The sequence below is a fragment of the Octopus sinensis genome, linkage group LG2 (genome assembly GCF_006345805.1).
Source record: "Octopus sinensis linkage group LG2, ASM634580v1, whole genome shotgun sequence".
In the NCBI taxonomy this organism is placed as follows: Eukaryota; Metazoa; Mollusca; class Cephalopoda; order Octopoda; family Octopodidae; genus Octopus; species Octopus sinensis.
The window spans coordinates 143110460-143132201 of record NC_042998.1 but is presented as its reverse complement, the minus strand read 5'-3'; the positions used below and the strand labels follow the sequence as shown (position 1 = coordinate 143132201).

At 38.0% G+C, this 21742-nt stretch overlaps 1 protein-coding gene across 1 annotated transcript; it reads left to right on the top strand.

Moving 5' to 3' along the window:
* The first annotated feature begins 299 nt into the window (after positions 1-299).
* Positions 300-20894, top strand: LOC115231569 (28S ribosomal protein S27, mitochondrial). Its single transcript, XM_029801564.2, has 10 exons — positions 300-635; positions 5278-5364; positions 6670-6740; positions 8101-8165; positions 9238-9352; positions 11191-11269; positions 12830-12993; positions 15615-15860; positions 19090-19239; positions 20383-20894. Exons 1-10 carry the CDS (start codon positions 533-535, stop codon positions 20809-20811), a joined length of 1509 nt encoding a protein of 502 aa, XP_029657424.1. The 5' UTR covers positions 300-532; the 3' UTR covers positions 20812-20894.
* The last annotated feature ends 848 nt before the right edge of the window (positions 20895-21742 follow it).

Sequence of the window (21742 nt, the reverse complement as noted above, 5' to 3'; positions counted from 1 at the left end):
GCATTATATGCCCCCGACTTCGTTTCCTTACATGTTCCGATGATGTAGATTACAATTTTGTTGAGAAGAAATAACATCCATATCAGGACATGAGGATTATCCAAAATTCCTCCCTTCCTATGAAAAATCTTCCACGGTAAATTCCAATATAAACGCAATCTACACCACCTAAAAAGAATTTGTAGAAAATTTCATTTAAAAATATCCATTTGTCAGAATTTTATGAGGAAACAAATGTCAGTGAGTCATATTTGTGTAGTTATGCCCTCTAATATAAACCCATCCTGATGTGTTGTTTCCTATTCCAGCAGTTCACGAGATATGATATCTTCACCTACAAGTCTCAGATACTCTTTCAAAAGATCACAAGCAATTCTCTTCAATTTAAAATAACCGCACAAAAATATTAACATTAAAGCAGTCGATGGTATTTATTAAAACAACAAAAACTGTTCAGGCTCCAAATCAAGTAGAGCAACTGTTATCTATTTCCGACGGAAGTGAATAAAGCAACAAACAGCACACGCTTTGTATGTTCTGTTCTCTCTCAGTCATGGCTCAACCATGTGTTCTTCGGTCTCTGTATCGATCTATAAAACGGAGTAGTCAAATATTTCCTGGATTAAACTTCTCAGGTAAAAATGATTCGTATTCCACACATATAATGCTTTATTCATTCTGTTTGATATTTATTTAATTTACAATGTTATTCTGTTATGTCTTAAATATTCTCATCGGCCCTTCCTCCCCCTTTGTGGCAGCGGTTTAACTTTTCAATATTAAAGTCTCTCACATCGGTAATTTAGCAAATATCTTGTATTTTGACAGTTCTTAAAGTGTTAGTTATTTATTTTTTACTTAAAAGACAGCTTGATCATTCAGTAATGTGAGCATAAAGGACTTACTTTACGTAATGTAATTTAACTAGGGTGATGCATTGGTAAAATTGTTAGAGCGGTGGTATTTATACCGGCTCTTTACGTTCTTGGTTCAAATCACGCCTAGATCGATTTTGCCTTTCATCTTCCTGAGGTCGATAAAAATAAAGTGACAGTTAAGCTCTGAGGTGAATGGTATTGTCTAACCTGCTTCCTTCAAAATTACTAATCTTAGGTCCAAATTATAAACCGTTTGGTTATGAAAAAGAAAAAAAATCTCATAGTAGAAACCTTGTCGAAATACTACTAGATATGGTACACATGTCCCGTCATATCCCCCCCCCCTTTTATTTTTATCGGTTATAAACTTTGTTAAGACTCAAGTTCACTTAATTCTTTGCACCGACGTCGAATCCAGTTTTCATTCAGAGGTGTGACCATTCCAACTAAACCGTTAATGCCCTTGACGAAAGTAGGAATATCACAGAATCGCAGTTAGCAGAATCAGTCAACTCACTGTTAAAAAATACGTTGATAGAAATACAGTTTTATATTTCTGTCTAGTTATTTTACATCAATTGTTAATTTTAATTATATATATATAAAAAAGAAACTCAATCATTCCAGTGTTATGAAGTATCCTTGTGCTTTTTATGTTTTATAACTAAATCTTGAAGTCGGTTTCTTATTTCTCTTCTATAAAAATCTAAATTATTGTATTCTTGTGAAGAAATGTCATTGACTGGGCTGATGTGTTATTTTGAAAATTGAACTGTTTGGGACAATTCATTTCAAGGTCACAGTAAAGCCACCTTTCTTTTGGTATTAATTTACAATTACACTCATCTCGTAAGACGAAAAGTAGAAATTTACCGTTATAGGGCACGGAATTGAAGGGTTAGGAATGTAAAAAATACAATTTTTTGCATATAAATTCTTTCATAGACGGGAACAACTTCCCGATTTCTTGCCCTTTTCTTCTTCATGTGATGGTGATAGCTATTTCGAAAGCCCTCAGCAGAATGTGGAGACTGGTGTAATAAAAGTTTACCTTGCTTTTTAATGGGACTCGTCCTCCACAAGAAAACGAGATATTTTTTTTTCAGTATCTACAGAATATTCGGATTTTCTAAACGTATTTAATGAATAAAATCTTGTAGAGATACATATGCAACTTTTATATAAATACTGTAAAAGCTTCTGGTGATCCGATTTCATGAGGCCAGTATAATGTATAGTTATAGCCAGACAGTCGTCAATCGCCAGCAAATATAACTTGGTTACATGTACCATTCTTTCGCCTTCTACACCCCACCCAATCATAACCCAGTAGAACATCCAGAATGGGGTAACTAGGAGCGAGAACTGCATCAGCACAGAGCTGATGTTCATATTCAGTTGAATGGATTGAAGCGACATGAAATGAAATGCCTTGTTCAATGGCACAACATGCTGACCAGTCCAGGAATTGAACTCACAATTTTATGATCGTGAGCCGGACACACACATACACACATCTGGCTTCAGGTTCAGCCCCACTGAGTGGCGCCTTAGGCAAGTGTCCTCTATTATAATCTCGCGCCAACCAAAGTCTGGTGAGTGAATTTGGTAAAAGGAAACAAAAAATTTGTCGTGTGTGTGTGTGTGCGTACGTGTGCATGTGACCAACTAATGCTGGTATGAGTTGAACGGTTTGACTGAATCCAACACTGCATCATGCTTGAATGATTTGTATGATTTCTGTGGCTGGATGCCCTCCCTAACACAAACCACTTGACAGCATATACTGGGTGCTTCTTTTCATGGTCCCAGCACAAGCTAGGTTGCCATGGAGCCTGCAAAACTAAGATTTTTTTCGACTGAATACGGTTACAGTAGTGAGGGAGATGGCTTTATGCTATAGGCTGAAGGGTTAAAGTGAGAGAAAGAGGTCCAGAATAGTACAGGTTTCTTGTTATAGAGGAGCTACAGAACTACTCACAAGTGAAAATAACAAAAAACTACAGTTGTTCGTCTTCCACTACGATAATCAATCCTTTTGTCAAGTTTTTTAGAACTTTAATTTCTTGAGAAACCAATATTTGATTTCTGGCTGGATCCATTTTGGCTTCTTTAATTCAATCCTTTTGATACCAACTTGCCTAAGACTGCCCCTGATTCAGTAATATAAACTTCATGTTTAAAGTGATCTAAGTTAAAACTTTCCATTAAAATTTCTCATTAATCTGTTTTAAAGACCCTTTTAATAACAGCAAAGTTATTCTATTAAATTCTTTATTTTAAAATCAATTTCAACAAAGTCAACAGAATTATTGTAACAAAAGTGTTAATATTTGTTGATAACTACCCTACTTTTCATTTCAAATCTCCATTTCATTCATAAGGTTCAAATCAATATATTTGAAACCCAAAGCTATTATAGTGAGGTTGGCAAATATTGCTTTTTATAGTTATAATATAGTAGGCTGTTATAATTATAATGTAGCCAAAGTGAGACCAATAAAATAAGTGCCGTGCTTAAAAAGATAATAAGTACTGGGGTCGATTAGTTCAACTAAAATTCTTCGAGGTGGCACCCCAGCATGGCCACAGTCTAATGACTAAAACAAATAAAAGAAAGAACGCTTTACACAGATAGTAGAATGTTCCTCTTCATAAGGCATGTAGCTTAGGAAGTATATTTTTGCTACCATGGGTTAATATCAGGAAGTATGATATGTGTACGAGAAAGAGAGGGAAAAGAGTGATGTGAGAGGGTAAAGTGTGATTAAAGGAACATATATATATATATATATATGTTGCAGCAGAAGTGTTAAGACTGATCCTTCTGGTTGTGTAAAGTAAAAGTACCCATACGATCCCATGTAAAAGCGCCCATGTAATGACACATAAAAGTGCCCATGCGATGCCACATAAAAGCGCCCATGTGATGTCACATCAAAGTACCACAGAAAAGCGCCTGTGTGATGCCACGTAAAAGCACCTGTATGATGCAACATAAAATGCAGCATCTCATAAAAGTGCCCATGCAGTGTCATAAAAAAACACCTGTGAAGTGCCACGTAAAAGTGCCCATGTGGTGCCATATAAAACCACCCATGTAGTTCCATGTAAAAGCACCAATGTGGTGCCACATAAAAGCACCTAGCACACTCTGTAAAGTGGTTGGTGTTAAGAAGGGCATCCAGCCATAGAAACCATGTGAAATCAGACTGAAGTCTGGTGCATCCCCCCCCCCAGCTTGGTAGCTCTGATCACACCATCCAACCCATGCCAGCATTGACAATAGACGTTAAATGATGATGATATATATATATATATATATATATCATTATCATCGTTGTCGTTTAATGTCCCCTTTCCATGCTGGCATGGGTTGGACAGTTTGGCTGAGGACTGGTGAGCCAGAGGCTGCACCAGACTCAATCTGATCTGGCAATGTTTCTATAACTGGATGCCCTTCCTAATGCCAACCACTCTGGGAGTGTAGTGGGTGCTTTAATGTGCCACCGGCACGAGGGCCAGTCAGGTGGTTCTGGCAATGACCATGCTCAAAAGGTGTTTTTACGTGCTACCTGCACGGGAGCTGCGCACAAACCCTGTATCTTTAAATAACTTTAAATAAAGTTTTTGAATATAAAAAGACTAGTGTTACCCCTCATATTGACAGGTACCTTTAGAAATAAACTTTTTCCACTTTAGGTAATATCAAGAAATATGTTGTACAGGCAATAATTATAATTTAACTTTTATCAAATTTCTTATTGCTTATTCAAAATAATGAAATAATGTATATTAATTTTCAAAAGAAAAATATTTAAACTTTTTCCATAACTTCTGTATCATTTACTCCCCCTGTGTCTTCCTCCTTTGCTTCTGTGATTCTTTCTCTCACAGTGTGTGTGTGTAAAAAATTATCTTTCACTTATTGCCTACAATCAAGCCAAGTGTGTGTACATTCTGTACCTCTTACGATAACTCTCTCCGCATCCCATTTTTACTCTCTCTTCCCTTCTCTCTATACAATTTGTTGTATGCACAGTACAGCCAAATGGTTTAGTAGTTCGTTTCACAACCATGAAGTCTCAGGTTCAATCTCACTGCATGTCACTGTGGTCAAATGTCATTTTCTATAGCATTATGTCAACCCATAACTTACTATTGAGATTAAGTAGATGGAGACTTTAATGAAGCACATTTGGTGGATTATTCCTATAATTCAAAAGGTATATCCTTGTCACATGCTGTGTCATATTGATTCTGCCTGAGACTTGCATTAAAGGTGCACATTTCTGTGAAATACTCAGCCACTTACACATTAATTCAGGGGTTGGTAATTCAATTCATCAAACAAACAGAATCCTCATTGTTACAATTTAATTTGTTTCTTTCATTGCAGTCTGTCGTCATCTGCTCAGTGATGCATATCAATGCCAAACAAAATGGGAAGAAAGAATGAATTCTCAGGAACTTCAAGTCCCTTGTAGTAAGTATATGTTTTTTCCCTGAGTACTAAACAAATGGGGTTAGGGAATATAATACATTTAACCCTTTAGCATTTAATCTGGCTATATCCAGCCCAAATATTCTACCTGTTTTATGTTAAAACTGACTAGATCTAACCTCTCACACCTACCCTACAATGTCATTCTCAGAATATTCAAACACTCCATTGAAATTTTGAAGCTGCAAGATAATGCATGATTAATTCAAAACAATGAATAAATACACAGAATGCTGAAGGGTTGATGTAAAGAGAAAGAGGGCAGGATGTGGTTTATATTTAATGTGGAAGGGAGCCTATAATTGGAAGGTCATGATGCTAGGCTGATCTTTGGTCATAAAGTAACCTCTTAATATAGTCAGTTTTGTGTCCCCGTGTTTACCTCAGTTTGCCTGGCTGACAAATTCTACCTTTCGTCATCATCATCCTCATCATTTTAATATCCACTTTTCCATGCTTGCATGAATCGGATAGAGTTATTGCCCTTGCTGTTGCTAACCCTCACCTATTTCTAAGTAAGGTAATAGTTCCCCATGGTCAAATACGATTTTCACAAAATATTGGAGATGAATGACACTGCTTGGGACTCATTTACAATTATCACACAACATTGAGGCAAGGAGATTCAAACTCACTCACACACACATCATCATCATCATCGTTCAACATCCACTTTCCATGCTGGCATAGGTTAGACAATTCAACAGGAACAGGCAAACCAGAGGACTGCACCAAACTTCAGTGTCTGCTTTGGCATGGTTTCTACAACTGGATGCCTTTCCTAACACCAACCACTTTACAGAGTCCAACCACTACACACATATGTATGTATGTACTACAGGCTTTCTTTTAGTTTCTGTCTATCAAATTCATTCACAAGGCCTTTATTTGTCTGGTTGCTATAGAAAGATACACTTGCCCTAAGTGGCATGCAGCAGGAGTGAACCCAGGACCATTTGGTTAGGAAGAAACTTCTTAACCACACAACCATGTCTGCACTTCACTGTTATTATGTGATTTTTCTTACTTGCCTAGTCTGGAAGATAGGGCTGTACCTATAGCCTCTACAGACCCTCCTAGTCCAGTGAGAATGGTGTCATCAATGTTCCTCTTAGACCTTTGTAATTCAACACTTGTGGGAAAGGCATGAGAAGGGAAGGAATTCCAGAGTGAGGTTACATTCTGGGGAGAAAAGACATAGTGATGTGAAGTTGTTTCAGCAATAATTTATTTCATTTAATTATCCAGGTTCTTATATTTTATCAATTATCTTTGTTTTCATTGCAGATGATTTCCTCTACAAATTAGCTGAAAAAGCTGAAAAAGAAAAGAATATTTCATTTGTTGACATTGATATTGTAAGTTAATGTAATGATGCTTTATAGATTATTGTTGAAGGTATGAAGCTGTGTAGTTTTGGATTCAGTCCCACTACATGGATCCTTGAACAAGTACCCCCTACTATAGTCCCTGAACTGATCAAAGTCTTGTGAGTCAATATTGTGAATGAAAATTGAAACATGTCTGAGCTATATTTGTTTGACAGGTGAGAGAGTATTACATAACTTGGAAACAGGCAGGAGTTGGTGACAAGAAAGGCATCTGGCCAGTTGTTTTCCATACTGGCATGGATTGGACATTTCAGCAGGATCCAACAAGCTGGAGGATCACACTTTGCTCCAATATTTCAGTTTTTGGCATGGTTTCTATGTTGGGTGTCCTTCCTGGTACCAACCACTTTACAGAGTGTGCTGGATGCTTTTTTTTTTATGGCACTAGCAGTGTCACCTTGTAACTTGCAAGACTAAAAGAACTCTCACAAGTGAAATGAGAATAGGAAATAGTCATTAGACTGTGGCCATGCTGGGACACTGCCTTGAAGAATTTATAGTCGAATGAATTGATTCCAGTACTTATTCAGTTGATATCTTTTGCCAAGCAGCTAAGTTACGGCGGGGACAAACACACCAACACCACTTGTCAAGTGGTGGCGGGAGGTAAACACAGACACAAAGACACACACATATGTGTGTGTGTGTGTATATATATATATATATGATGGGCTTCTTTCAGTTTCCATCTACCAAATCCACTCACAAGGCTTTGGTGCCTGAGGCTTTTGTAGAACACACTTGCCTCAGGTTCAACGCAGTATGACTGAACCCTGAAGCAAGCTTCTTACCACACAGCGGCACCTGTGCCTGTTGCTCACACAAGACTAGAATGTTGTCCATCTTATGACAAGTAACTTTGGTAGTTTACTTTTGCCACATCATAAGTAATATCAGGAAATATGGCCATAACATACAATAATTATAATATATATTTTATTGAATTTTTTTGGTATTTATATGTAATGATGAAATGAATACTAATTTTCAAAAGAAAAATATTTATTCCCTTAAAATATAATTAAATAAGACATAACTTATAATTTTCTCCCTTCTTCTTTTCTTCTGAATCTGATTATTTCTCTCAGTGTGTGTGTGATGTTCTTCAATTCTTTTTCTCACTCTGTGTGTGTTGTGCTCTATAATTCTTTGCCTGCTACCAAGCTTTGTATGTGCACTCATCCTGTATCACTTTCTCTTCTGCTCTTTCTATACGATGACTAGAGAAACCATCTAACATTTTATATTTTTTATAGAGATGCTTAAATACTGCCTTAAACAAGAAATCAACTTTTGAAATGTACCATATTTGTGTTCTATTTTATAGTTGGCTAACAAAGTAGATGAACTAGAAGCTAGCGATATAAAGAAAGTTGAAAAACTTCTGTACAGGTAAGCAACAGATTTACAGCTGTTTTACAGAAATATCTCCCTGTTTTTATGAAAACGATAGTTCTAAAGGAATTACCAACTTCATTATTTTCTTGTCTCAGTTGGTTTAGTTTCCAGTTTTCTCTTGGTGCATTCACACTTGATTGATTTTACTTACAAACTTTTATTCTGGTGACTGTTTTTATGGGAAGAGTGTGGATGCGGAGAGAAAAATTGCAAAATGGAAAAGAACTGGTGAGAGTGAAGATGCCAAGAGAGGAATATGAGTGGGCATTGCACCTCGTTTTTCACTCTTTCATATTATCGTTCATTTCTTTTATTTTTTCTTCTTATTTCATCTCTTTTTTGTATTTTTAGTTCTCCGAGTTTATGTTTTGTTACATTTTGTATTGTCGTGAAGCATCTATATTTAGCCTTCTATAGGTAATAAAGAATCGGACTATTTTTATGCAGCTAATTATGGGACCTGAAAACGATTAGACAATACACTAATTAAAACTTAGTGGGTTTAAGAATAAGGCACACACACATCCACACACACATTCACCCATGAGTAAAAGAGTTGATAGTGTGTTACAATTTCTCTCACCATTTTTAATGCCTCTCTTCTATGCCAGCTTGGATTAGACGGTTTGAAGAGATTCAGCGGGTCCATGGACTGCGTTGAGCTCTAATTTTTACAGTACAGTGTACTGGGTGCTGTCATCATGACTATTCAGGTCGCCTGCGCTCTGCTTCTGATTATAAAGAAAGGAATTGCCAGTTTTCGCCCTTGTAATGCAAGGGAGATAATTCATACGTTACTCATAGCCAAAGTAAACGGTTTCACTTCTCACAAGTCGTCGACAAATTTTATGGCACATGTTTTTGATGTATAGCTTACTTGTCTTATTTAAGAAGAGTACTCGTATATAGCAAAAGTAATATCATAAAAGTGATTTTAATGAATGCTGGCATGGCTGTGTGATCTTAGAAGTTTACTTTCCAACCAAATAGGTGGTGAGGAGGAGGAGGAGATGGGAAATTCAGCAGAAAATGTTGTTTATGTTATCGTTTGTTTCTAAACAAACAGGTTCCGTCACAGTGTTGATGCTGCAAACATTACTGACTCTTTAGCCACATCCCTGGCTCGTGGATACTTAAAACTTGGACTGGCTGAAAATTATCTCTCCTTGATGAAGAAAAAAGTAAGTGTTTATTGAAGTCTTTTAGATTATTATTATTATTATTATTTATATATACGTGTGTGGGTGTAGAAAAATGGATTAGGGTTTCAGATGCATAAATGAAGAGAGAAGACTTGAATGGTGATATTGTTTTCTTGTATTCATATACCAGAAGTGCAATATTGTATGGCAGAAAAATTTTGCCAATTTATCTTGTAATAATTGTAGTGGGAGGCATGGTTGTGTGCATATGGAGATCCCCTTGCTACTATATGGTCTCAAGTTCTACTTCAGTGCACAGCACCTTGGACAAGTGTTTTCTATTGTAGCTTCAGGCTAACCAGTGCCTTGCGAGTGAAAATGCTAGCCAGGGACTGTATGATGATGATCATCATCATTAGCATCCACTTTTCCAAGCTCCCCTTCTCCCACTACTGTCTTCGTTGCTACTCTGTAGTATTCTGTGCTTCCTAGCTTAAATGTTAAATGGTTTGTTCAAAATAACATCAAGACTGAATGGAAATTTCTTGTCAAATCACATGAGATTTAAGGCTTATTGACAGGATGTGTGAAAAAAAAACTGCTGGATTATGAATGACATCATCAGACAATATGTTGCACGAGTTTCTACATCACTGCACACCCACTGAGTCACTGTCTATATATATATATATATATATATATATATGACCAAGAGCATCAATTAACCTTCCTGTTTCGTGCTGGCATGGGTTGGACAGTTTGACAGGGATATGATGGATCCAAGGACTTCATTGTGCTCCTGTGTCTATTTTGACATGGTTATTATGGCTGGATGCCCTTCCTAATGCCAACCACTTTGCAGAGTGAACTAGGTACTTTTTTTTGTGCCACCAGCACTACTGAGGTCACCCTGTATCTCGTAAGTCTACAACAGCTGAGAAGAGAGTGGTGTTGCGTCCTTATATTAGATGTAAGGTGGTTGAGATATGAAACAAAAGTGGGGTTGAGCAAATTATGTTGTAGAAGAAGTACATAGCTATCAACATTTAGGAGAGAAAGTGAGAATGATTTGATAGTATCTCCAAAGAGACAAATAATGGTGGCACCTCAGGGAGGAGGAATAGTGAGCAGAGGTGATTTGCAAGAGTGTATGGAGGGAGTAGGGGAAGTGGGAGAAAGGGAGGTAGGCAATCTCTCTAAAGATTAGGAAGGATTGAAAGATGGGTGGGTGCATGAGTTGAGGGATGCTAACAACAGGGTGGTAATGATGATAACATTGACAATATTGTATATATGTGTAAGGTGGTGAGTTGGCAGAATCAGTAGCATGCCAGACAAAATGCTTAGTGGCATTTCATCTGTCTTTATGTTCTAAGTTCAAATTCGGCCAAGGTCTACTTTCTTTTTATCCTTTTGTGGTCAATAAAATCAGTACCAGCTGAAGAATGGGAGTCAGTGTAATTGACTTGCTCCCTCCCTAGTGCTTTCTGGCCTTGTGCCAAAATTTGAAACCAATATTGTAGGTGTGTGTAGGTGTATGTGAATGTTGACATTATGACAATGTTGACATTCTACACTTTTGAAGACCCATGGAATAAAAGAAAAGAATCCCTTCTTTGAAATATAGATAAATGTTAGTGTCAGGAAGGACATCCATTTATAAATTCCTACTTCAAATATGTCCTTTCTCCAACCTATACAAACATGGAAAATTGGATGTTAGATAAACAAACAAATAATGCTGGCCTGCATTATTCAGTTTCAACTCTGATTTTTCTGATGTTGAATTTCTCATGTTATAAACAAATAAATGCACTGATTTATCTGTAAACATTTATCTTCTTATTGACTTTTTGTAATAATTTGCTTTCCAACAGATTGCATATGGAATCTTTCCTGATTTTCCCACATCAAATATTCTTATGGACCATTTCATTAAAACTGGAAAATATGGCTGTAAGCTTTGTTTTTTTTTAAATTTATTTCTTTATTTTTTTCATTTTTGTACATCCTCTTGTAACAAAAAGGAATGTTTTTTCAAATTGGATTATCTGCCTGTTGTTGAAGCAAAGAGTTGTTTTCATAGTTGATTGTTCATGATCATCATTTAACATCTGTTATTCAATGTTTGGACGTTTTGGCAGAAGCTGGCAGGTCAGAAGACTCTGCCTAGCTCTATTGTCTGTTTTGGAATGGTTTCTATGGCTGGATGCCCTTCCTAACTCCAACTTCTTTATAAAGTGTACTGGGTATTTTTTATGTGGCACCATCACTTACGAGATCACCAAGACTAGACTTCTCATCTGAGGTGGGAGTAGTATTGAGGGAGGTGGTTTTGTGCCAGGGAATGAGGGGTTAGAGTATCAATTGAGGTACACAAATAGTTGCCTTGCAGTAAAGGAGATACATGGCTACCTCAGTAGGGAAGAGAAAGAGGAGGGAAGATGATGAAGATATGACAGGGGGTGTGTACACTCAAGTCACAGGAAGGTGTATACAAGTGAAGTGGAACCAAGGATAGTACTGGATGGGTAGGTGGGTAAGTTTACAAGATTGCGAAAGTAGAGGGGGAGGGAATGTAGTTAGTGGATACAGATAGTGGGAGGAGATGTTAGGAAGATATGTTGTGGGGAAGAGCTACTACAAAACATTCAACCTTTGAACTTGTTGTATGATAGGTAAACAGGGTCATGTGCTTTGCCTAGAGTCACTACATAAGGCCTTATGTGAACCTGTCTATTAACATCGTTTCAACAAGTTGAAAAGTGAGGTTGTGTACCATGTTTAGGGGTTTATTGTAGTTTATGCCTGTCTACATTTGCTGTCCATGAGAGATCATTATCATCATTTTAACATCTACTTTTCCATACTGGCATTGGTCAGACAAGAGTATGTTGGGCCAGACAGTCTTCTTAATGCCAACTCACACCTGTTTCCAACCAGGGTAATAATAATCTCCCAGTCTATCAAACAATAGACAGGCTGAACGTGTTCTATGCAGAGAACTGGAAACAGACGGAACTGTATGGATGAGCATTTTTTTACAAAGACTATGCTACATGTCACATGTTAAGAAGACTGAATGTGTTTTCATGGTGGACTGCAAGCGAATGACTGTCTGTAAGGCCATTGTTTACAAATAGCAATCACACATGAAGCCAAGAGGAAATTTGAACTCACTCACAGGCAAATATACACATGCACATATGACATGCTTCTTCAGTTTCCATTGGCCAAACCCACTCACAAGGCTTTCGTTGACCAGGGGCTATAAGAAGACACTTGCCCAACTGAGGAAGAAACATTAACCTACTTAGAAAACAAATGAGGGTTGGCAGCAGGAAGAGCATCTGGCCATAATATAAATTCTGTCTCATTTATGCAACTCTGGAAACATATATTAAAGCAAAGAAGAGGAGGAGGAGGATTGTTTCATATTCGAAAGTATAACATTGACATTTCTATTTATTATTTATTCTTATATCATTATTGCACTGTATGATTTTTAAATAACAGGTGCCGCTCAGATCGCCTATGAAATGATGCTTCAGGAAGATTTTAGCCATCGGTCTACTCTCTTGTTGTCCCTTTATTCATGTGTCAAGTTTCTGTTATCTTTACCCAAACAGTCAAAGGCTTGCGAAGATGTTCAAGAGGAAAAAGCTGAAGTGGAAGTTGAGGTATGTATTATGTGGTTTGTTTTTAATTCTTTGGCAGGAATATCTGTATCTGTATATTTAGGGCTGTGTAGTTTAAGAAGTTTGCTTCCCAACCACATGGTTTCTAGTTCAGTTTCATTGTGTGGGACTTTAACCCTTCAGCGTTTAAACCAGCCATATCCAGCCCAAATATTTTACCTGTTTTGTGTTCAAACTAGCTGGATCTGGCCTCTCATACCTACCCTATAATGTCATTCTAAAAATAAACACATCGAAATCTTGAAGTTATAAGTTAGTGTATGATTAATTCAAAACAATGTGAAGAAATAAGCATTGCATTTGACAGAATAATCTGAATGCTAAAGGATTAGGCAAGTGTCATCTACTATAGCTGTGGGCTGACCAAAGCTGTATGAGTGGTTTTTGTGAAAAGAAACTGAATAAAGCCAATTTAATATATATATATATATATATATATATATATATATATATTTGTGCTCCTTGTCCTTGACATCAGGTGATAGTTGTAAACAAGTGTCGCCATCATGCAGGTGGTTTCCTTCTTTTCCAATCTTCCATGAAAACATGTCTGGTCAAAGAGAATTATTACCTTGCTTGAAAAAAGGTGAGGGCTGGTGACAGGAAGGGCATCCAGTCATAAAAGTTTGTCTCAACAAATGTTGTCTGACGCATACAAGCATGCAAAAGTGGACATTAAAATTATTATAAAGTATGTTTGTGTGTGTACATAACCCCTTATCTCCTCGTATATATCTGCCTCTCTCAGGGTACATAGTCTGGCAGGCAGCTCGTGCCATTAAAAAACGCACTCAACACATATTAAGTGGTTGGCATTAGGAAGGGTAGGGTAAAAATGAATGACCATGGGATTGCACCGAGAAAGTTACCCTCTGTGACACAAGTCTGGGCAAGGTTGTTTAGGGAAGACTAGCAGTTGCCCATGCATGCCAACCTCCCCTCTCCGTGCCACCAAGGGAAAGTCAAAGAATGATACAGCTTGGCACTAGTAACATCACAACTCATTTCTACAGCTGAGTGAACTGGAGCAACATGAAATAAATTGTCTTGCTCAAGAACGAAACACACATCCTGGTCCAGGAACTGAACTCATTACCTCATGATTTTGAGCCCGATGCTCTAACCACTGAGCCATGGTATCCACGTGTAGAAACCATGCCAAAGCAGACACTGGGACATGATGACGATGATGATGATATACGTATGTGCATGTTTGTAAGTATACTCACACACACTGATATATCTTCATTATTTCACATCCATTTTTCCATGCTTGAATGGATCAGATGGAATTTCTACAGCTAGATGCCCCTCCTGTCACCAACCTTCACCTGTTTCCAAGTAAGGTAATGCCTTTCTGTAACTATATATATTTTTCACAGAAAAATTAGCAATAGCATTTGCATGCTCATGTACAACCATTGCACGATGTCAACACACATGCACACATACATATTTATATATGATAGGCTTCCATCTATCAAATCCATTCACAAGGCTTTGGTGGCCTGGGGCTATAGTAGAAGACACTTGTCCAAGGTGCCACACAGCCACATCTACACCTGTATGTGTGTGTGTGTTTCTTTATTTATCTGGATGCTTCTATGTTGGTTTTGACAATGGGGGATTCAGTTGGTTGATGACCTGAATTACTTGTTCAGTCAGGATGTAATTGGCTGAGTATTCCACAGACACATATTCATGTACCCTTTACATAATTCTCAAGCAACATCAACATAACAGACTTTCTAACAATGCTCTGCCTTTGAATCTGAGGTGTATTCATTCAGTAGGATTCACTACAGTTTCCGTTTACCTAATTTCATTCCCAAGGTATGGGCCAACCCAAGGCTATAGCAAATAACATTTGCTCAAGATGTCACATGGTGGGTTTGAACCTAAGACTTTGCAAAGTGAACTTCCTAACCTTTTGGCTATGCTGTGCCTATAAGTGTGTGTGTGTGTGCACATGTGATCATCGTTTTAACTTTCACTTTTCCATACTTGTATGGATTGGATGGAATTTGTTGAGGCAAATTTACTATGGTTGGATGCTCTTCCTGTTTCTAAGCAAGGTAATATTTCTCCATGGACAGACTGAAAACAATACCACTTGTTTGATGGTGATGCCCATTTACAACTATCATGTAATGTCAAGACAAGGAGACAGTAACACTCACTCATGCACCTGGTACACTTTAAGTGGTTGGTGTTACAAAGCCATAGAAACCACACCAAAACAGACAACAGTAGCTTGGAACAGCCCTCTGGCTTGTCAGCACTCTTAAACCATCCAACTCATGTCTGCATGGAAAACAAACATTAAATGGTGATGATGATGATTGATATGTATGTACACACACACATACACACCCACACAATAGGCTTCAGTTTCCTTCTACCAAATCCACTCCCAAGGCATTGATCAGCCCCAGGCTATAGTAGAAGATACTTACCCCTAGGTGTCATGCAGCTGGACTGAACCTGGAACCATTTTTATGGGAGTCAAACTTTTTATTACACAGTCGCACCTTTGAAATATTTTTCCAATTTACCTTAAACATCATTATATTCTAACCATTCAATTATTTCATATATTCTAGGAAATTTGGGTAAAAGTGAAATACATGAACAAGCCTTACTATGATGACCATTTTGATATCACAGAACCCCAGCTTCTATTGGGCAAAACACTGATAATGATTGGTAAAGAATTGTCTGACCATAACCTATTAAGCTGTTCCTTACAAACATATGGATTTGCTCTATATGAAAAATTTAATAAAGGGCTGTTATTTCTTGAGAAACTGCTTGCTGGTCCCAAGGTGCCATGTCTGTATAAATCTGCCGTAAGTTGGAAATTTTGTTTATTGTTATACATGTACCCTCATAATCATCATCATCATCATCATCAGTTGGCATTAGGAAAGGCATCCAGCCATAGAAACCATGTCAAATCAGACTGGAACTTCATGCAGCTTACCAGTTCCAATCAAATCGTTTAACCCATGCTAGTATGGAAAGCAGATGCTAAATGATGATGATATATACACACACGTGTGTGTGTATATCTGTACACATGCACACATATATATATATCAAAACAAAAGACTGGAAAAATTTATTTGGTATGTTTTTAACTCTATGTTTTGATATATAATCACTCTGCAAATAGAATGCACAAGAATATTCAAATGCTTTGTATGCCTTGCTTAAAATAAAACATTTGCATACATACATTTGATTACTGTAAATGTGCTTCATGAGGACACTGCTTGGATTAACCCTTGGATAACCCCTTCTGTACATATATATAAATTTATATATATAGGCTTGGAGAAGCCATTATGAAAGACTGCTGAATGTGGAGAATGAATGGGAAGAGGAGAGCCTGCCAAATGTTGACCCAGTAGAGGGACCAGCTATCCCAATAGACAGCTCCCTAGTAGATAAAGCAATTAAGGGTATGAAGCCAGGAAAAGCCTCCGGCCCATCAGGAATCACTGCTGAGATGCTTAAAACATCTGGTGATGTGGGCTATGGCCTAGTCACCCGCATTGTAAACCAGGTAGTTCATGATGGAGTCATACCCAATGACTGGCGTAGCAGCACCATAGTCAACTGCTACAAGGGTAAAGATGATGCTCTAGATAGAAATAACTACAGGGGTATCAAACTGCTGGATCAGGTGATGAAGGTCACGGAGAGGGTCATAGCCCATTAGGGAGAGAGTCTGCTTAGATGAGATGCAGTTCAGTTTTGTGCCAGGTAGAAGCACCACTGATGCCATATTCCTGGTTCTACAACTGCAGGAGAAATACCTAGCTAAAGATAAACCCCTCTACTTAGCTTTTGTGGACCTGGGGAAAGGCTTTGACAGGGTCCCCTTATCCCTTATCTGGTGGGCGATGCGGAAACTGGAGATTTACGAATTGTTAATAAGGGCTGTACAGGCCCTATACAGAGAAGTTAGGATTGGCAATGAGTATAGTGAAGAATTCCGGGTAGAAGTAGGGCTCCGCCAAGATTCAGCCCTCAGTCCCCTTTTATTCATCATAGTCCTCCAGACAATAACAGAGGAATTCAAGACGGGTTGCCCCTGGGATCGCCTCTTTACTAATGTCCTGGCCCTCATAGCAGAATCACTACCGGAAATAGAAAAGAAATTTCGGGTGTGGAAGCTAGGTTTAGAATCAAAACGCCTTAGAGTCAATGTAGCAAAGACCAAAGTTATAGTAGGAAGGCAAACTCATCACACACCCTGTCAGGTAGGTGGCCCTGCTCGATCTGTAGAAAAGGTGTAGGTAGAAACCCCATAAGATGTACCCAGTGTAATCTATGGACGCATAAGGGGTGCAGCAACATCAAAGGAAAATTAACCGAGAAGATAGCTTTCGGGTGTGGCAGATGCACAGGGGCAATAGATGTTACAGATACTCAGAAAACAGATTCCATCACACTCCAAGGGGAAAAAACTAGAAGTAGTTGATAGCCTCTGCTACCTAGGTGACTCAGTTAGTAGTGGAGGTGGATGCTCAGAGAGTGTCACCACTAGAATAAGAATACCCTGAGAAAAGTTTAGAAAGCTTCTACCCCTACTGGTGACAAAGGGTCTCTCGCTGTTCAGCAAAAGAGACTGATAGAATAAGTACTAAGCTTAAATAAATATCCTGGGGTTGATTTGTTCATCTAAAATTCTTCAAGGCACCGCCTTGAAGAATGATTGAAGCAAGTAAAAGATAAAAGATATGTATATAAATTTGCATGCACACACATGCACTCTCTCTCTCTCTCTCTCTCTCTCTCTCTCTCTCTGTTTTGAGCTGGCGGGGTGAGTCTTGTCTTGCAAGTACTTGATGTTCTCACATAGCTCATACACTCTGGACTGGAGGCTTTGCTGCCTTTGTTCCAGCTTTTTGTATTCTGAGTTCAAAGTCCATCATCACTTGGTTTAACACCACCACCTGGCACATCGAGTTTCTTTAGCTGAGTTCACTCTGTTGCAAGCATTTGGACCACATTTCTGGTTTGAGAATACTTCTCTCCCTTCTTTCTACCAGTCTTGGAGGATCTATAAAGGATCATGGGCATTATCTTCACTCAAGACTAAAAAATTTTTAAAAACTTGTTGACATTATGACAAATTGCTCTGTGCCTTAAGAGATCTGTGAAATAAATTCCTTACTTGAAAAAAAAAAAAGATAAGTATTGGTGACAGGAAGAGCATCAAGTTGTAAAACCCGGCCTCAAATACATCCCATCAAATATACGCTAGCATTGAAAAAAATAGATGTTAAACAAATGAACAATAGTTACAAATTGCCTTCATAAAGTTTTTGTTATTTTGATTGTTAATAAACATAATTAGTATGCCTTCTTTTGGATCATGTGGTGGACTCACTTGTTGCTTCAATGATTGAGGGTTCAACAAGGTATAGCTACATAGATTGGTGCTAGTCTTGGTTTGCTGCACAGCCTGCATGATGAATTTTATTATAGTGGGTGTGGTTTGTGCAGATCCAGTCTTAATCTCTCGTCCTCTTAAACTTGTATTAGTCTGGTGCAACAAATTCCATGAGCCCAGCAGTTACTGGGATACAGGATTTCTATGGAGTTACCTTCTCTTAGATGAGCAGTTCAAGGGCCTCGTTTGCCTTGGGTCTATTGGGTGTTAGTTGTCTGTGAGGCTCCTTCATCCAGAGGCAATTATGTGACATACTAATTAATCCATAGCTGGAACCCTGATGCTACTACTCCAGATCAGAATAGACATGGAAATATTAGTGGCTAAGAAGTGGTTCCACACTTCTCTAAATCCTGAAAGTTCTAAACCAGGGCTTCAATACTGGATACAGATTGAAGTTGTACCCAGGCCATGGATCATAGTAATGAGAACTAATGTTAAGACATACCAATATATTTGTCCACTTTTATATCAACTCTGCTACTTATTTACCGTTTTTTTACTATTAAAGCAGTGGAATCTTGTAATATATTTTGAATGTCTATAGTTTTGTGATGTTTTATAAGATGCTTAGAGTTTCAATTGCCAACTTACATATTCTTTTTCAATTCTAGTTAGAAAAATTTCAAGAGTGTTTGGAATTTTGCAAAGTGAAGGACCCAAATTTAGCCAAGAAAGAACTTGGATTATTACGAAAGCATGACAGCAGGGAAGAAATAAGATTATCAGCTGAAGAGAAGGAACTTCATTTGGACAAATTTAAGGTTTTGTTTTATTTATTTAGGTTTTTGTTTCCCCCTCTTTGGATTTATTCAAAAGCATTTAACTTTGTAGTTTTGATTCCCTGACCAGTGGTGTTTTGTGTTCTTGATCAAAACACTTAATTTCATATTGCCCAGTCCACACAGCTGTAATAAGTTCTAGCAGTAACTGGGATGACATCCCATACAGCAGAGAGTGTTGTAATCTCAGTCACTTACACAATGGAAACTGGATTAAACCTGATGAGTCATAGAGCTCATGGCTGACCTTGGGTTTATTTAATCTTTAGCTTGAAATATCACTTGTCCACTTGAAACAAGTGATACCACTAACTCTACAACTAAGGGAATCAAAGAGAAAATATTTAACCCATTAGCCTTTAAACCAGCCATATTCTACTTGTTTAATACTCAAACTGGACAAATACAGCCTCTCCCACTTATCCTATAATGTCATTCTAAAACTAAACTATGACATAGTTGACATCTCAAAGCTGTGAGATAATGCATGATTAATTCAAAATAATGTGAATAAATAAGCATTATATTTGACGGAATAATCTTAATGTTAAAGGGTTAAAATTAAATTAGTAACAACTGCTTTAACACTTAAAGTTTATTGAAAGCGAAAAATATAAATTTGGCACCTCAGATGATTTAAGAATAAACCCTTTTGTTAACTGAAATACTCTGGCTTTGTATTGAAAAGAACAAAGAATTAAGAAAATGACAAAGATGGCATTTGGAACATAAATTATGAAATGCTGATAGACGGTTTTTTAATTTAGATCACTTAAACCTTTTTGTTTCCATATTTCTGTTGAACTACACTGCCCTTGTTTCAATTAATTTTGATAACAATAATAATAAATAATTTATTATTAAAATTATTTCAGTAAATAATTTTGCCTTTATAAAACTGGTGTTTGAGACATAAATTAACATGGAATTTAGAGATAAGATTTTAATTTAGATGATTTTAAATTTAAATTAATTGGAAGTCTGTATCAAGTGATTTTATGTGGTGGGTTGTTATCAAAAGCGTTAATTGACTTCGATATTTTTAATTTCATTTCGTTAAATATTTCACCTATTCATTAAATTATTTACATCCCTACGTTAACATCTTTTCATTTCTACCTGCAGACGTTGTTTGAACAACTCACTGCTGGAGGTTATGTTGTCGAAAACTGCGATCAATTTGAAAAAGAAGTAGACAGTATTGTCAACACAGAGTTACCGGCCCTTGAACAGGCAGATATTGACCAACAGGTCAGTAACTTCTCTCTATGGACCAAAGAACGAAGTCGTTTGTTAGAGGAACAAATTGATGCTTACCAAAGAGCAGCCAAACGGAAAGAGATCGAAACTAAACTACTCGAGATTCAAGAGAAAGAAGAAATCCTGACATTTTTTGAAAGGAAACATGAATTACAACTTGCTGTTCTAATTGGCGAGAAGAAACAGGGGCAAATTAGTCCGTCTCTTTCCAAGGAGAAATCCTTGGAAGATGAACTTAATTATGATGAACAATTTAAAAAGATCAAAGAGCCTAGTAAGAAAAAGAAACGATGAAATATTTGGCATTTTCATTTGTCTGTTGAAGTTTATTATCTGTTGCTAGTAGTTTTTCAAATAAAAAAAAAAGCATTATTTCCAAGTCTTACTTGACTTTCTGGCAACTGACATCATCATCATCATCATCGTTTAACGTCCGTTCTCCATGCTAGCATGGGTTGGACGGTTCGACCGGGGATCTGGGAAGCCAGAAGGCTGCACCAGGCTCCAGTCTTATCTGGCAATGTTTCTACAGCTGGATGCCCTTCCTAACGCCAACCACTCGGCGAGTGTAGTGGGTGCTTTTTACGTGCCACCCGCACAGGTGCCAGGTGAAGCTGGCAACGGCCACGGTCGGATTGGTGCATTTTACGTGCCGCCGGCACGGAAGCCAGTTGAGGCGGCGCTGGCATCGGCCACGATTCGGATAGTGCTTTTTACGTACCACCAGTCCAGGGGTCCTGGCATCTGCCGGGTGCCAGTCATAAGATTGGTTCAATTTCGATTTCACTTGCCCCAACATGTCTTCGCAAGCAAAGGGGGTTGGCATGGGTGCCTGTCGTCGGATGAGGTTCGATATCGACTTCGCTTGCCTCAACAGGTCTTTGTGTCCAAGGGAGGAAAGGCATGCATAAGTGGGCTGGGCTCACTTGTCCTGCCTGGTCTTCTCATGTACAGCATATTTCCAAAGGTCTCGGTCGCTGGTCATTTCCTCAGTGAGGCCTAAAGTTCGAAGGTCGTGCTTCACCACCTCGTCCCAGGTTTTCCTGGGTCTACCTCTTCCACGAGTTCCTTCAACTGCTAGGGATTGGCACTTTTTCACACACCTATCTTCATCCATTCTCGCCACATGATCATACCAGCGCAATCGTCTTTCTTGCACACCACAACTGATGCTTCTTAGGTACAACATTTCTCTCAAGGTACTAACGCTCTGTCGAGTATGTAC

Coding starts and splice junctions, on each gene's coding strand:
- LOC115231569 (XM_029801564.2), top strand. CDS start 533: ATGTTCTGTTCTCTCTCAGTCATGGCTCAACCATGTGTTCTTCGGTCT. Junction 15,861..19,089: donor CATGTCTGTATAAATCTGCC/GTAAGTTGGAAA, acceptor TTTCAATTCTAG/TTAGAAAAATTTCAAGAGTG. Junction 19,240..20,382: donor TTCATTTGGACAAATTTAAG/GTTTTGTTTTAT, acceptor TTCTACCTGCAG/ACGTTGTTTGAACAACTCAC.